The sequence below is a fragment of the Xyrauchen texanus genome, chromosome 37, assembly GCF_025860055.1.
Source record: "Xyrauchen texanus isolate HMW12.3.18 chromosome 37, RBS_HiC_50CHRs, whole genome shotgun sequence".
In the NCBI taxonomy this organism is placed as follows: Eukaryota; Metazoa; Chordata; class Actinopteri; order Cypriniformes; family Catostomidae; genus Xyrauchen; species Xyrauchen texanus.
The window spans coordinates 5875675-5892798 of record NC_068312.1 but is presented as its reverse complement, the minus strand read 5'-3'; the positions used below and the strand labels follow the sequence as shown (position 1 = coordinate 5892798).

General features: G+C 35.9%; 1 protein-coding gene across 3 annotated transcripts in view; it reads right to left on the bottom strand.

The window, feature by feature from the left end:
* The window catches only part of espn (espin), a 128545-nt gene that overhangs the window by 59764 nt on the left and 51657 nt on the right, over positions 1-17124 (bottom strand). For all 3 annotated transcript variants that reach the window (XM_052108420.1, XM_052108421.1, XM_052108423.1), the window contains one exon: positions 13761-14020. In XM_052108420.1, coding sequence (XP_051964380.1) covers positions 13761-14020 — 260 coding nt within the window. The remainder of the gene's footprint in view (positions 1-13760; positions 14021-17124) is intronic.

The window sequence follows — 17124 nt, the reverse complement described above, 5'->3', positions numbered from 1 at the left end:
AAGTGCACGTTTGATGTCTTGTGACTCATCACCATTTCCTTTCATTTTTCAGGATTTTTTAAATACTTTACCTTTTTGCAGTTCACTTAATTTGTAATTTGGCAATTCAAATTGATTTAAAAAAGTACAAATATTCTATGTAGTCTCAATTAATGTAAGCTTATAAAACTGCATGTATATTAAATTATTATACATGTTTAATGATTCATATTTATTATACATCATTCTTTTTTTTATTTATGCAAGAAATAATAAATATTAGTTTGAAATATTTGATTTAATGTATGATTTTTATCCATGTAATGCTATATCCAATATTACAACTTTGTTGCCATGACAATGAAACCCTGTAATCCCAGTATTGGATAAAGGATACTTTTACAGATATAAGGTTAGAAAAGCAATTTTATCCAAATAAAATCATATAAAAAAGAATATTTTGTAGCTTTACATTTGAAACTGTTTGAATTTGACTGTTTATTAACTGACCCCTTCACGTCAATTTCGAAGTGCCTTACCGTGATTAAAAAAAAAAATGAGGGGTGATAAAGTTTTGCAGTAATCAACATTATGCCACAAATGCTTTTAATTAAGGAATTGATAACCATCAGACAATAATTTTCCCACTGTTGACAGCACAACTTGAAAACACAAAGTTCCTGGACAAGATATATAAAACAAATATATTAACGGAATAGTTCAGTCAAGTTCTGTCATCATGAAGACTGTGCTGGTCGCTCCTTTCCATGCAATTGTTATGCAATGGGAAGTCAGGAGAAGGCAGACGGGAGGTGTGGATCCAACTGCGGTTTTTATTGACGAGCATAGACAAATAAACAAACACAGGAACAAAGGAAAGGTCCACAATGGGAAAATAAACAAAAACACTAGGGGCTACACAGGTTGGGGAAAACATCCACGAAGGGCAAGGAAACCTCGGACGGACACGAATAAACCTACGGAACATGAACAGCGAACATGTAAGGGTTAATGCCCGACGAGGTGTCCATTGTCAGGTTTTAATGGACGACGGCGAGGTGTGAACCGGCCGACGCGCAGCAGTGGACGGTTGCCTCCGCCGAAGGCCATTAAAACCTGACAATGGCCACCTCGGAGGGCATTAACCCGCTTATACCATGGTCACTTGCCAAATAAAACATTTTTAAAACATTAGTTTATATTTTAATTAGGCTAAATCTAGTTTTTACAAATAATAACTTGCCTGACGGTTTATTTAGCAACCGTAGATATTTATAGTCCGCTCAGCTTGTAGAACCCTTCAGGTTCAAAAATGCATTTTTTTTTTTCATGAAACACAAAGGTAGGCATAGTTATTTTTTATTACACATAAAACAATTAATCAAACAACAATCAAACAAAAAAAACAATTAGTTCTGCGCTCCAGCGATTTGCGCTTATAGAGGGCAATAAATTAATCAGATCAAAGAGAGGGTCATTTGCCTACATGCTAGCTTTTTTATTTACAATTAATTTCAACGTTTCCATTTATAGTGCAATTTGAAAAAGTCGGCCAGTTAGACATAGGGGCCTTTGAAGGAGGATCCACAAAAGCTGGGTACTGCCCATGATGGGCACTTGATGCAGACAGTACGTTGCTCCAGCTTCGTCTCTCACGGACTGACGGAGCCCAGTAAGCCCGCAGACTGCTCTCGCATCGATGGCCTGTCACCGACATTATTTGACGTCTCTCCAGTCCAGCATCGGAGAGTCGACCTACAGCGGTGCTTCGGAGGCTGTGGTTAGTGTAGACCTTCGAAAGACCCACCACCTATGATAATACGATGATGATAATAATAGTTATAATTATAATAAAAGTAGGTCTACTAGGCCTAATAATACATTTATATTGACATAAATTTTAAATACATCTTCGCTGATCTTTTTCATCATGTTCCCGAGGTAGTGGATACCCATCGGCTCCCGGCTGTACCACACTTCGGAAGCGGATGTCACGGTGCACTTCGGATGGTAGTAGAAAGCTTTTGCGTCAGATGGACATTTGGACACATAGGACGTGAAACTTTTTACCGGACACAGCGGATCCCCCTGGGTCTGGCAAACATAAAACCTCAGAAGTTTTCCTTATCTGGGTCATTCGGATCGTTGTGGTTTTTGGTGTGCAGATTGTAAGCCAGGGTGACAAACTCAACCCCATCCTCGTCTCTCTGGACTTTAAAAGACTGCATGGAGAGCTCCCGGTTGCCCTCCCTGCCACGCCGAGCCAAACACAGCTGGATGTCAAACCAGACTTTCTGACCAGGCCAAGGGGCGTATCGGGAGACAGTACAGGTGAATTCTTTATGATTTCAAGATCAGACTCAGAAATACGTGGATGGTGAACGCTGGTATCTTTACCACTTTTTCTGTAACACTTAATTATTGCTTTAAACACAGCATTACAGGTCATGAATCTGGTGTCAGTTATTATATTGAATTCCCTTATATGGCGGTTGATACCGGCTCTCAGGCTCCTTAGGCTTGAAACGCTGTACTCTCCTCCTACCTTGGTTGTCTGGACAGCTGCGTAAAACTCCCGCAGGGTCTCATTCAGAGCAGCAGCGGTGTAATTTTCAAAGCTGGAGTCCATTTATTTTTGAACAATAAAGTCTCTGAGTGTATTTACTGCCCATTTCGTATTTTTTTTCGTGTTGATCTCATCTTTTTCGTCTTCTATTTGATTCAATTCTCCCGGTGTTGTCTCTTTGTGTCGTTTCTCCGTTTTATTTACATTTTTTCTTTCTTCAGCAGCATCCCAGTCGTCAAAGTTGTCATATTCTCCATAAATGTTAAAAGAAATAACGAAGCCGCTCATTGTTGTATTAGTAGGCTATGTAATATCTAACTAACGTTAGATGTTTGTTTTGATAGAGCAAATTGTTAATGGATACTTTGACTGCCTGTTGCTATGGTTACTCACAGCTGTTGTAGGCAGCGCATTTATTTATTAATTTCGAATGGTAGACAGGCAGTTTCACCAGAACTACTTTACTAGGTGTCCTCTATCACTTTTTAACGGACACCCTGCAGCCAATCAGAATCGAGTATTCACCCAGACCATGGTATAAGAAACGACAACGAACGACAAAGGAAAGGGAAAACAACAGGGTTTAAATAGACAGACACGGTAATAACAAAATCATGAACAGGTGCGGACAATAACGCTGTGACAGCGGTGATGAGGGCGGGGAATGACGGGAAGTGTAGTTCATACAAGGACAGTGAAACACGGGGCGGACAACAAGGAAAACGTGACATGGAACGTGATAAGTGGTGAGTGAAACAGAAAACACGGGGCAGACAACAAGGGATCGTAACAGCAATTAAAATAAATGAGAACTGAAGCTGTCAAGCTTCTAAAAATATGTAAAAACACCATAAAGTTATCAATCACTGAAGTGGCCGATACGACTTGTGCAATATTTCCCAAAACTGTACTGAAGCCATGCAAAAGCTTTGTGTGAGGAACAGAGTGAAATACAAGTTGTTATTCACAGATAATCTTAACCTGCAGTGACCAATGACTAGAACTTGAGAACCGGATCTGTCCAATTCCTGCACAAATCATTCAGACTGGTTTTGTGAACTGGATTAACCAAGGAAAAAAAAAAAGATCTGACACAAAAAAATTATTTTAATTGGACATTGCTGCATTTTTCAACCTAGGTCTCCAGTCCACATTCACTGTAATTGCATGGAAAAGAATGACCAGTATATTCCTCAAAATATCTCCTTTCGTGTTCCATTCTTTTTCAATTCGTGTCAAATTCTTTTAGGTTTGGAACAACATGATGGTGAGTAAATAATTACATAATTGTCATTTCTTTAACTAAATTTCCATTACACACTGAATTTACAAGCTTCGACTTTGCAGAATAAAAGCTGACAAATAAGCCACATAAACCCTTGAGCTCTGGTAGTAAAGCCTCATGTGACTCGAGCAGATTTAGCCGAATACAAAAAGACTTTTCATGGCACAAGAGCTAAACTTTAACAAGGATATCTAAACTTTATAGACTTAAGAGAGGAAAATCACACAGAGGACTGTAAGAGAGGCTGACTGACCCCTTGTATGCCCTTTCAGTATCACTAAACTCAACTGTCTCACTTTCCTCAGCTGTCACTCACTCCTGTATCATAATGAATCCTCACTGCTGATTTAAAACAGTTTTTGCTCCATCTGCTTTTAATAAAGGCTTAACATCTACAGGGGTGTAAAATGTCCTGAGAAATTCTTCTTAAAGGGATATAGCTCACCCAAAAACTGTTGTCATTTGATCCCCTTCATCATTCTCAACATTCTTTCTTCCATTGAACACAAGACAAGACCTTTTGAAGAATGCTGAAAATGATCTATTTTTCTAGATAAATTTAAGTGAATGGTGACGGATGCTGTCATTCTTTCGCCTTTTGGGTTCCACAGAACAATGTCAGTCATAAGTGTTTGGAACAACATGAGGGTGAGTAAATGATGACAGAATAACATTTTTTGGGTGAACTATCATTTTAGTTTAAAGTACACAGTTGAAGTCAGAAGTTTACATACACCTCAGCCAAATATATTTAAACTCAGTATTTCACAAGTCCTGACATTTAATCATAGAAAACATTCCCTGTCTTAGGTCAGTTAGGATAAACAATTTATTTTATGAATGTGTACTGTCAGAATAATAGTAGAGAGTATGATTTATTTCAGCTTTTATTTCTTTCATCACATTCCCAATGGGTCATTGCCTTTAAATTGTTTAACTTGGGTCAAACATTTTGGGTAGCCTTCCACAAGCTTCTCACAATAAGTTGCTGGAATTTTGGCCCGATCCTCCAGACAGAACTGGTGTAACTGTGTCAGGGTTGAAGGCCTCCTTGCTCGCAAACACTTTTTCAGTTCTGCCCACAAATTTTCAGATTGAGGTCAGGGCTTTGTGATGGCCACTCAAATACCTTGACTTTGTTGTCCTTAAGCCATTTTGCCACAACACTGGAGGTATGCTTGGGGTCATTGTCCATTTGGAAGACCCATTTGCGACTGACCTTTAACTTCCTGGCTGATGTCTTGAGATTTTGCTTCAATATATCCACATAATTTTCCTTCCTCATGATGCCATCTATTTTGTGAAGTGCACCAGTCCCTCCTGCAGCAAAGCACTCCCACAGCATGATGCTGCCACCCACATGCTTCACGGTCGAGATGGTGTTCTTCAGCTTGCAAGCCGCACCCTTTTTCCTCTAAACATAACGATGGTCATTATGGCCAAACTTTTCAATATTTGTTTCATCAGACCAGAGGAAATCTCTCCAAAAAGTAAGATCTTTGTCCCCATGTGCACTTACAAATTGTAGTCTGACTTTTTTATGGTGGTTTTGGAGCATTGGCTTCTTCCTTGCTGATCAGCTTTTCAGGTTATGTCAGTATAGGACTAATTTTACTGTGGATATAGATACTTGTCTACCTGTTTCCTCCAGCATCTTCACAAGGTCCTTTGCTGTTGTTCTGGCATTGATTTGCACTTTTTGCATCAAACTATGTTCATCTCTAGGAGACAGAATGCGTCTCCTTCCTGAGTGGTATGATGGCTGCGTGGTCCCATGGTGTTTATACTTGCGCACTATTGTTTGTAGAGATGAACGTGGTAATTTCAGGCGTTTAGAAATTTTCCAAGCTGTTTAAAGGCACAGTTAACTTAGTATATGTAAACTTCTGACCCACTGGAATTGTGATAGTAATTAAAAGTGAAACAATCTGTCTGTAAACAATGGTTGGAAAAATTACTCATGTCATGCACAAAGTAGATGTCCAAATTACTTGCCAAAACTATAGTTTGCTAGTATGAAATCTGTGGAATGTAAACTTCTGACTTTAACTGTAGGTTCTGTGCCAAACTTTTACTCCATTATAAGTTCAAATATCTAGCCAAAAACATACAAAATAGAAAATAAAATTCACATGTTCTTATTAAAGTAACTTTGATGCATTAAATTAATGCATCAAACATGTAATACAAAACAGGTACTTCAACACTTTTCTCAGTGTCTGAATATGTAAGGTTCTAGGACACACCAGATGTTAAAATGAAATCAATGGCATAAAATCTGTTACTTGAAATGGTTCAAGTTTCAGAAAATTTTTATTAAACTTGAAATTGAATTGGAGTATTATCTCATCATTGACTGTGTTCATGTTCAAGTCAAGTTCTTCCATCTTAAGTGATTGTTTTAATTTAAATGTTTTACTTTAGATCACTTGTACTTCAAAGTTCTAAATGAAATTGTAAGGAGAAAAATCTTTGAAAATTGTACAAGTAGAAATTTCCCAAAATATTACACTTAAGTTCAGAGTACAATTACTTCAGTACATTACACCTCTGAGCATTTCCCATAGCAATAAGTGGAGTACAAATATTACATTACAAATGTCTTGGCCACAGTTTCAAGAGATAAAATGTCCAACACAAAAAAGCTCTGCTTAAGATTTTCCTAATGCAAAACCCTGGAATTTGCATAGAAATCAACCTTAAGCAATGCAATTCTAAAACAAATACTGACAGAAAAGAAGCCATATAATCTATCAAATGTGTGCTGTTCATCTCTAATCCAAATATTACATTAATTTAGGTTAACATTACAGTGCCACAGAGACAGATCAAATGACAAGTCCACACTAAGAAACCAAGACAACCTTTGTAAACTAATAATGCATGTCACTCCAGCAATCATCTTTAATATATAATTTCATCAAAGGGAATTATCAGCAAAAAATCTCTGCATGTAAAAAAATGAATACATTAAAATAAAATAAAAAATATATATATATATATATATATATATATATATATATATATATATATATATATATATATATATATAATTTTATATTCGGTAACAATGGTAACTGTTCATCTTCTCTGTAAATTGACCTTTCATTACCTATAAGAGTTATATTACTAATAAATGGTATCATTACTATTATTATTAAAATATTGCATTTTCTACTATAATATTCCTACTGTGTTTTAACTGCTGTAAAATGATGTCTAATGATTTTTTTAAAGTTTGTATCAAAAAGCAGAAATATAGCAATAATTAAAATGTATTAAAAAATCTATTAAATAATCACTAACCTCAATAATAATAATATAACCAATAATAATCACCAATTAAAAAATATGCACATAGGTTATATCAGACACTTAAAAATAAAAAAATAACAAGCATCAGTTAACAAACTTTATACTGGTACTGTTCAATCTCTACCTGAAAGCAACCAGATCGGACACAAAATATAAAAAAGCATCTGTGACAAATTATATAGAGGATTAAAACATCTAGTATTCTGTTATCTGTGACTTTCTCTTCTCACACTGCATTTGTGACTGCTATTATCCATCCATGTGCTTGCATCATTCAATTTGCATTATTGTCAGAAGTGCTGTGATCCCTGCACAGTTCCTCCCAGTGTAACTCGAGCCGACCCAGTGCAGGTTTTATCATTATTCCTCAGGGAAATCGCTGCTTGAAAGGCTAGCTGACCTACAGACAATGTGGATGGACTTGAGTCTATCTAAAACCTGCTGAATATTTCATCAACGGTCACCAATACTTATGACTCTGTTGTTTTTTTACACGACCGATCAAATTAACATGCAGTAGCATTAGATGAAGCTCAGTTGAGTGAAGAAATTCATGCATTGCTACATTAAATGTGCATCTTACTTTGCATGCAGTGCATCTAAAAAGGTGTATAGGTTAGCATGGTTTATCTCAAATCAGCTAAACCGAGTCTAACCAGTCTTTCAATAACTAAACAGAAGAAAACGTAAAATAATCACAAATAAATGTTCAAGCAGAAGTCTGTGGGAAATTAGTGCAAAACTAACAACAAACACCCTTAGCCGTTGCAAAGACAATTGCATAATAACACACCAAAGCACGAGTTTCCACAAGCCAACAGTCTTAACATTTGACATGCACTCGTATTGTCAAGATTTCATCACAAAATATCACCAAATGCCAGTCTTACCCTGTCAGTTGTCCCGTATTTCTTTCCACAGTGCTGTCACATTAGGTAAAGCTTCAAACTGAGAGCCTGTAGATGCACAGGTGTCATCAGATCTCCATTCTACTGTGCATCACTCTACCTGATGCTTGTTTGGCCTTTCCCCGCCCCTCTTTCTCCCCACCCGACAATCACATCCCAGAGCAGTGACTTCAATGTTTACCTGTTATCCAACCACAGGCCAAAGTGCTCGTGGTCTCTTATGCAAAGCATTGTGACAAAGTTGGTGGGCATGGCCGACCGGGCTCGGCTTTCTCACTGGTGGAAGGATTGCATTATGCACAGCGGCTACTGATGGGAATCTGATTACAAATAAATGTGGAGGTCTCCTTAAAGCTAGCTGATTACAGAATTGCAGATGATAAGGAGAGAGAGTGGCTGATAAGATTGTAGCGCTAAGAAATAAAAACACAACGTGATTTTGTTTTGCCCAGAGAAAATTAAGAGTACTTTTGAAAAGTATTTTTAAGGTCAAGTACAAGTGACCCTATTAACTTCTGTGCATCCATGCTACTAGGCGTCAATATTAGTCCTGTCTTGGCCATATGTTATACCGGCCAGTGCACGGTGAATAAGAAATTACTGAGTAAGCAACAGTTCACATTAGCTTACTAGCTTAATAGTTCACATATTACTTTTATCATTTAGAGTCCTCACCCTCATGTTTTGCAAACAAGCGTGCATTTCTTCTTCTGTGGAACACAATAATTTAAACTATCTATAAGTTAATCACAAGGAAGTTTTTATAGCAACATGTCCAAGCTACTCTTTTCCATACAATGAAGTGAATGGTGACCACGGCTGTCAAGCAGGATTTTCAGCGAATAACAGCTATGGACTATGGGGTGTAAAAGTCCTACAGATTTACAGAATTTTGATTTTTGTGTGTACTATTCATTAAAGTCTAACGGAATTGTCACCTATCTAAAGTGCTAATTTTGTAATAAAAATAAGCCTGAAAGTGAACTTGACATTATATTTTAAGTGGAGTGATTTATAGCCTAAAATGGGCCTGAATGCAGGGCTAAATGGTGTTGTATTCAAATGTATTAGAGCTGTTTAAACAAACTAACCAAGAGTGAGCTGAACTTGACTGAACAACCTGAGTAGTGCGGTTGCTATGCATACTTGTGTTGCTGTGGCAGCCAAGCAAGATCATGTTTTATTCTTCAGCAAATACATTGTTTATTCCAATACTTTCTAAATCTGACACAATGTTCCCATTGAGTTCAATCCCTCATTTAGTGACCAAAATACTAAATTACATTATTATAAAACCAATCACATTAAATTAAATTTGACAAAATATGATGAATATGACGAAATGTCCCAAAATAAAATTTTATTCCTCAGAGGTTGCTCCTTCATAGCTCAGGAGATTTAAGAGTCCTTCATTTAAGTATCTACTTTGTCTCAGATGTTTCTCTTAACATGCTTTTGGAGAAATAAACAGAAACGAATAATAAAATTTTTGACGTATAGAAAGTATAAAATGAATGTTCATAGCATAGCTCAAATAATTTAGTCTTGAAATAAATTGATTAGAAATGTTGGAGTTTTTATTCAAATTTTAACATTTGATTACAGACTTTGGTTCCTTTGCAAATCCAAGCACATTTGAGACAATGAGATCTCTTCTTGAACTCTTAAAATACACTAAAGTGTTAATTTGCTTGCCATTTAATCTCATTGCTGTCTAGAAAACAAATTAAGTTTTTAATAGATCTCTTTTTTAGTGTGGGGCTCACATTACTCATTACTTAATGATGAGCTCCAAATTATCTGAAGTTATAGGCAAAATGGGATAATTTACACACAATTTTCCACAAGTGACTCAACACAGGTTATTAACTTTGGCATAGTGGGAGACAGTGTGAGAGTGGAGAGACAGGGGCCAGGTTGAGGGTCATTCTTGGGCTCAGAGGTCATTGACAGAGTCGACATTAAAACAAACTGCCTAATATTGTGTAGGTCCCCCTTATGCCAACAAAAGAGCAACAACCTGCATCTCAGAATAGCATTACTCCACATTTGGACACAGCAGTTATTTGAGTTAACGTAGACTTTGTCAGTTCGAACCAGTCTGGCCATTCTCTGTTGACTTCTCTCATCAACAAGGTATTTCCGTACGCAGAACTGCTGCTCACTGGATGTTTTTTGTTTTTGGCACCATTTGGTGTAAATTCTAGAGACTGTTGTGTATGAAAATTCCAGGAGATCAGCAGTCACAGAAATACTCAAACCAGCCCATCTGGCACCATCAATCATGCCACGGTCCAAATCACATAGATCGCATTTATTCCCCATTCTAAATGTTGGTGTGAACATTAACTGAATCTCCTGACACGTATCTGCGTGAATTTATACACTGCACTGCTGCCACATGGTAGACAAGATCTGTTACACTGTGCTGCTGCTGCAAATCAAATATGATGACTTTCTATACTGTCAAAAACATGCACAGACATACTGTGTTCACATGTGGAAATGCTGCTGCACAGTTAGACAAACAGAAGACATGCTGCTACACAATTAAACATACATTAAATCCCCATGTAGCATATCTAGACCAGTGGTGCTGGGGAGGAGGAGGGTTTTAGAAAATCGAATCTTGCAGTGTGTTGCAGTGAAAATGACTTATCTGCAAAACTGAGCAATTTAAATGTTAGAAAAAGAGAGAAATATGCAAGTCAATTGGATAACTAATTACATTTTAAAGGACCCATCAGCTTACACCACGCGGGCTGATTGGCTTAACACATTGCTTGAGTGCTAGACGATTGGCTAACATATAACAAGTTCAGAGAACCTGTCAGCTTGCGCCATATAGAGTTTCATAACTGAACTTCAAGTAATTAAAAGCTGCTATGTCCTCATGTACTTGCGCAAATGATGGAATGTATGTTTATTCATTTAGTTAAATACAGTACATGCTTGTATTTTACAAAATAGATACACAGAATACCGAATAGCTAATATAAACAAACCTACTCAGTTTTGGAAAATTCCATTGCCAGCCATTTTTTAAAAATGAAGAGATGACTTCATCTTAAAATTATTTGAAAATATAATTTAATTACTTGAATTTAATTAAAAATTTTATATAGTTATATTTGTTATCTGCTATCTCTGGTATTCAGTTGGTTCTGCAAGTAAATATTATTGTTTAAATCAAAATGTTTTTAGGCCACACCCACACTATTGTTTTTTAAATGCATTTATTTTGCTTTGCTTTCGAAAAACTGAAAAGTGTCTCAGTACTGTGGTCTCAGTACTCCTACATTAATTGCATTCATTCTGATGATATGATCACAGGATAAATGTTCGAAATGCATTCAAGGAAAAGGATTGTGTTATAATCTGTTTCTTTGTTACTGAAATAATAATTGACAACGTAATAGAAACCATAATGTAGCCCCTACTATATTCAACATCCAAAAAAGGCTTGATGGCAAGATCTGAGCTACTACATCAAAAACTTAGCAAACATGACTCACAATAAGCGCATTATCTCTGCAATGATGCCATAAGTACAACACAGTTTAGTTCCCATTAACGACCTGAGAATTTGTTTGTTGGCATGTGCTGGCAAAGCTGACAGTTTAATAAGTTAAATTATCGACAAGTCCATCATACAGTGCTTCAATAGAGCTTTGGGTAGGTTGGCTTTGCTAATGGATGCCCTCATAATAAGGAACACAAAAGTAGCATTGTGTTTTTGTCTACGAGTGTGTTAGTCAATATCGTGTGTGTGTGTGTGTGTGTGTGTGTGTGCACCTGCCCTGGACTTTGCCGCATAGTGCTGATTGGCATGCACAGGGCTGGTTTTGATGCATGGTTTGAAGCTTGTTGGCCAGGCAACAGAACATGCATTGCTAGTATGATTATTCAGCTTTCTAATGGCCACTCTGTGAGCTGTTTATGAAAGAACACTGAGCTTTATTTAATGGTTAATTAGACCATATTGTGTTGCTTTTACCGCCAAAGCTAACTGAGATGTTATCGTACTCCTACATATGTATTCCAAGCCAATTAAAAAAGATGAGTGGATGGTAAGTGTGCATTAAGATGTTTCAGTGTAAAATCCACAGGGAAAGCTTTGCTATTATGAGCTTACACAGAATGACTAAAGCTCTATGGAATATTTAGTTGCTCAGTTGGGATGCAGCTAACTTGTCAAGCTGGTCCCTGTAATTGAGTGAACTTTGTTATTGTCAGATTATATCACTTGAGCACATTTTCAAGACATGAGTTGGGCTTTGACGCTATTTAGTACTCTTAAAGTCAAAATTAAATAAACATTTAACATATTTACTCTCTTAATGCATGCTTCAGGTCTTATTGTGAACGATTCACTGGTGTGCATTATTCCAAATACAGTATATACGCATAGTATTTATATATATACACACACATACATACACTGCATATTTGCCCTTGTAATCTTTAAATCAACAGGTAATAGCTTGCTTTTCCTCTGAAATGATTTTAGGCACAGTTTTAGGAATTGATCCAGCAAATTCTCTTTCAGGTCTGACTCCATTCTTAAAAGGAATGCCCAACTTTCACGATCCAATCAATTCCCAATGGATAAAATCACACATATGCTCTACATTATTGGTTCGCAAAATGAGATGCGAACAGGGTCTCATGTTGACTTTGATGACATTCAGTGTTTTTCTCAATAACATCATAAAGGTGGTTGAAATATTATAAAATATTCTTGAAAGTTTGGCAGGAGCCAAAGACATATCTGAGTGAAACTGGATATTCAACGAGAAAATGCAGGGCTGAAATTGATTTGATCTGGAATGAATTGGATTTGACAGGGGGTTGAAAAATAAGATGGATCAATGTCAATATTGGAAAAGGAAAGTTGTATCTAAGGCTGAGCAAACAATTACCTTTTGTTGAAAAATGATCTCGCTTGTGTACTTCACGTGAGTTGCACAATTTGTGCTATATTTCTGTACAGATGGTTTCCAAATCTATCACTTACGCTTCATGTCTGTCAGGATGCTTCCTTTTATGTAGTGGAGGATGTTCATGTGAATATAAGCACACGTGCACTCTTGCAAGCTAATAAAACACACTATTATAGTGCATCTAAAGACTTTCATTTTATCCTGTTCATTTATAAAAGCAAGATCCCCATATATTCCATGAATAAATGCTGTGATTCAGGTCTATTATCCCCATGGCTTGATATCTCAGTTTATTCAATTTAATAGCAATATACAGTAGATAGACTCACTAAAGGCCACGTGCTGCATTCACAGTCCTCTGAGCAGAGTTAATTCAGTGCAGCTCAGAATGAATGAATGAATGCATACACAGACAATTAAATGGCTGAAATTCTGAACATTCTGTCATGATTTACTCACCCTCTTATTGTTGGGATGTTAGCCTCAGTCACCGTTTACGTTCTTTGTTTGGAAAATAATATGCAATAAAAGTGATTGCTGACTAAGACCAACAAACTGTCTTCCTTCTCCCTTTGTGTCCCATGGAAGAAAGGAAGTCATACAGGTTTGGAACAACATGAGAGGGTCAGTAAATGATGATAGATCTAGCTATAATGCACATCATTTTACAAGTTAAACTTATGGTACGGTCTAATTTCAATTCATAATATATCTCAAATAAAAAAAACACAAACGCATAAAAACACAAAGATTCATAAATGTACCTCTTTTTTTACTATGTCATTGTCCACTCTCCGAAGGTTCCTCTTCACCTTCAGGTACTCGTCGGAGGCCTCCTCGCCAGGTGGTTTGGGTGGAGGGTATGTAGGTGGGGGAGGTGGGATGTGGGTGGAGTTTGATGGAGGTTCGGTTGGGGGAAACGTCGGAGGCGGCGGCAGGTGTGCAGGTTCGGTCGCATTCTGAGTGTCAGGATTCAACATGTCCATATACATCTGCATGTCTGTGATGGCCGAATCAGCAGCTCCTACAATAAACACAATGCCTTAATCATTCATTGATTCAGTCGTACATCATCATACACAGAACAAGTACAACAAAGAAGCAAAGAACAACTGAGCTACAGACCTCGCTAATGTCCTGATATGTCCTTTGTGCGTTCTGGACTGGTTTAGGCAAAGAAAAACTATATTTAAATATATTCATAGTGCCTCCTCCGTCTATGACGTCAGGCTAAAAACATACACATCTAGTCAAATGTTTGGACACACCTAATCATTCTTTATTATTACTACCATCCACATTTTAATATTCCATATATACATATATATATATATATATATATATATATATATATATATATATATATATATATATATATATAAAACACACACACACACAGTATATTGAACATTGTAAATCATGAATATATAGTTATAAATTTGAATATATGGTATAGTTGTTAATGCAAACATATAGATAGAAATCCATAATATATAAATGTAACTGAATTAATAGGTATAAATCTAAATATATAATTGTAAATCCAAACAGTAATAAATGTGATGTTTAATTAGATGAAGTTTAACCCTGTGGAAGGGGGTTTGGCTGAGCTGGTTTGTGAATGGAGAGCAAGGCCGGGAGAAATGAATGAAAAGGACTCGCACCTGTTAGTGGCGTTGGGGAGATAAAAGAAGCCCGGAGGGGAGTGAGAGCCACGTTTGATTCTGTGTGTGTGATCATTAGAAGCCAATGCAAAGCAAAGTCTTTGTCAATAAAACTTTGAGATTATATGGACTGAGAATGGCACCACCTGCTTCCTCATTCCCTGAGAATTAAAGAACTTGTCACAAACCCCCAAACCTTACCTTGATGATTTAAATATAAATCCTGAATATATAAATACAAATCTGAATATATAGTTATAAATCTGAATATATAAATGCAAATCCTAAAATGTAAAAGTAACTGAATATATAAATAGAAATAAATTTTTTGGCTAAGTTAAAAAAAAAAATATATATATATATATATTAGTGTTGTACAGAAATGTATACTTGGGCACAATTTATATTTGTCAGAATAGGAATTCTGAATATATTTTTCAAAATGTGTAATATATAATTGTAAAAATGAATGCATAGTTATAAATCTGAATATAAAGTAATACATCAGAATATATAGTTATAAATCCTATATATATTGACATAATCCTGAGTATATTGATGTAAATCCAAATATATAGTTATAAATACAAAATATATAAATATAACTCTGAATTCATAGTTATATATCTGAATTGTATATCCGAATAGTAATAAATCTAAATATAAATGATTGTAAATCTAAAGTGTATAGTTATAAAACCCTTAATATATAGTACAATTTTGGAATATATAGTTATAAATAAAAAAATACATTTGAATATACACTGCCGATCAAAAGTTTGGGGTCACTTGACTGAAATGTTTCTCATGATCTTAAAAATCTTTTGATCTGAAGGCGTATGCTTAAATGTTTTAAATTAGTTTTGTAGACAAAAGTTATAATTGTGCCACCATATTAATTTATTTACATACAAAACTAAAATATTATTAAAAAAAATAAAACTCCTTCAAAACTGTTTAAAAATCATCCCAGGGTGACACCTCAAAAAGTTGGTTGAGAAAATGCCAAGAATACATTTCTGCAAATTCTATGCAAAGGGTGACTACTTTGAATATGCTAAATTATTACATAAAAACAACACAATAGTTTCCTGTAGTTCCATTTCTGTTCTTCCATAGTTTTGATGACTTTACTGTTATCCTTAAATGTGAAAAAAATTATAACTAAAACTAAACTTTTGACCGGAAGTGTATAAATGTAAATTCTAAATATATAAATCCAACTGAATATATAATTATACATCTGAATATATAAATATAAATTAATGCTGCAGCTGTGTTAAAAAAAATACAAATAAAATGTTAGTTTTGTAAAGGAATTCATCTTAGGCTTCCTAAGCAACCAAATTAGCCCGGTTACTAGGATGGGTAGAGTCATGTTGGGTTAACCTCCTCGTGGTCGCTATAATGTGGTTATCGCTCTCGCAGGGGCACGTGGCGAGTTGTGTGTGGATGCCGTGGAAAATAGCATGAAGCCTTCACACACGATACGTCTACGTGGTAACGCCCTCAACAAGCCACGTGATAAAATGCGCAGATTGACGGTCTCATACGGAGGCAACTGAGACTCGTCCTCCGCCACCTGGATTGAGACGAGTCACTACGCCACCATGACGACCTAGAGTGCACTGGGAATTGGGCATTCCAAATTAGGGAGGTAAAAAAAAATTATAAAGAAATTCATATATAGGCGCAATTTATATTTGTCTACCGAACAAATGTCATGCATTTAAGCATAAACATTTCAATCAAAAGATTTTTAAGTAAATGAGAAACATAAATGAAGTCAACGGTGTCCAAACATTTGACTGGTAGTGCAAATAATAAAACTTATCAGAAAAGAGTTAGACTCCTATGAACCTTAAATAATGGTCATGAATGTTCTGTTTGTGTCCACTAGAGGACATTACAGGGATGTTTCACTGCAAGTATCCCAGACAACACCATGGCAACAGCAGTGCTCAATGTGTTCTGCTTCAGCCAGCTCAACTTTTCCCACCATTGTTAAGATAATGCTTTAAACACTCTGCATTAAGCAGACAGGAAATTCTGCATGTGTTACTTTAGAGGAGGAGATGTATTCAAAACACATAGCAATGGAGGAAATAAAGAGAAAAACATGTCATTAAAAAGTCATTTATGAAATGTTATTTTGAGGACTTTACTAAATGGGCCCTTCTTATGAAGCAGTGCCATTTGTGTGATATGTGAAAACATTAATTACTGCTAATATACCTAACAATAAACTCAACTTATTCATGTTATTTGACAGATTTTATTTTGTTTCAGTGAATCTAATTTAACTAAAAAAAAATTGCACATGAATTATATTTTTGAATGTGGTTTCATAGGAATATCAGCAAATTTGCATTCATCACCATTACATCTGAATGCGTTTCATAGAATTGACAAAATTCTACCTAAACCATGCTTTTATTCAAAGTCATTTGAATAGTCATGCTTT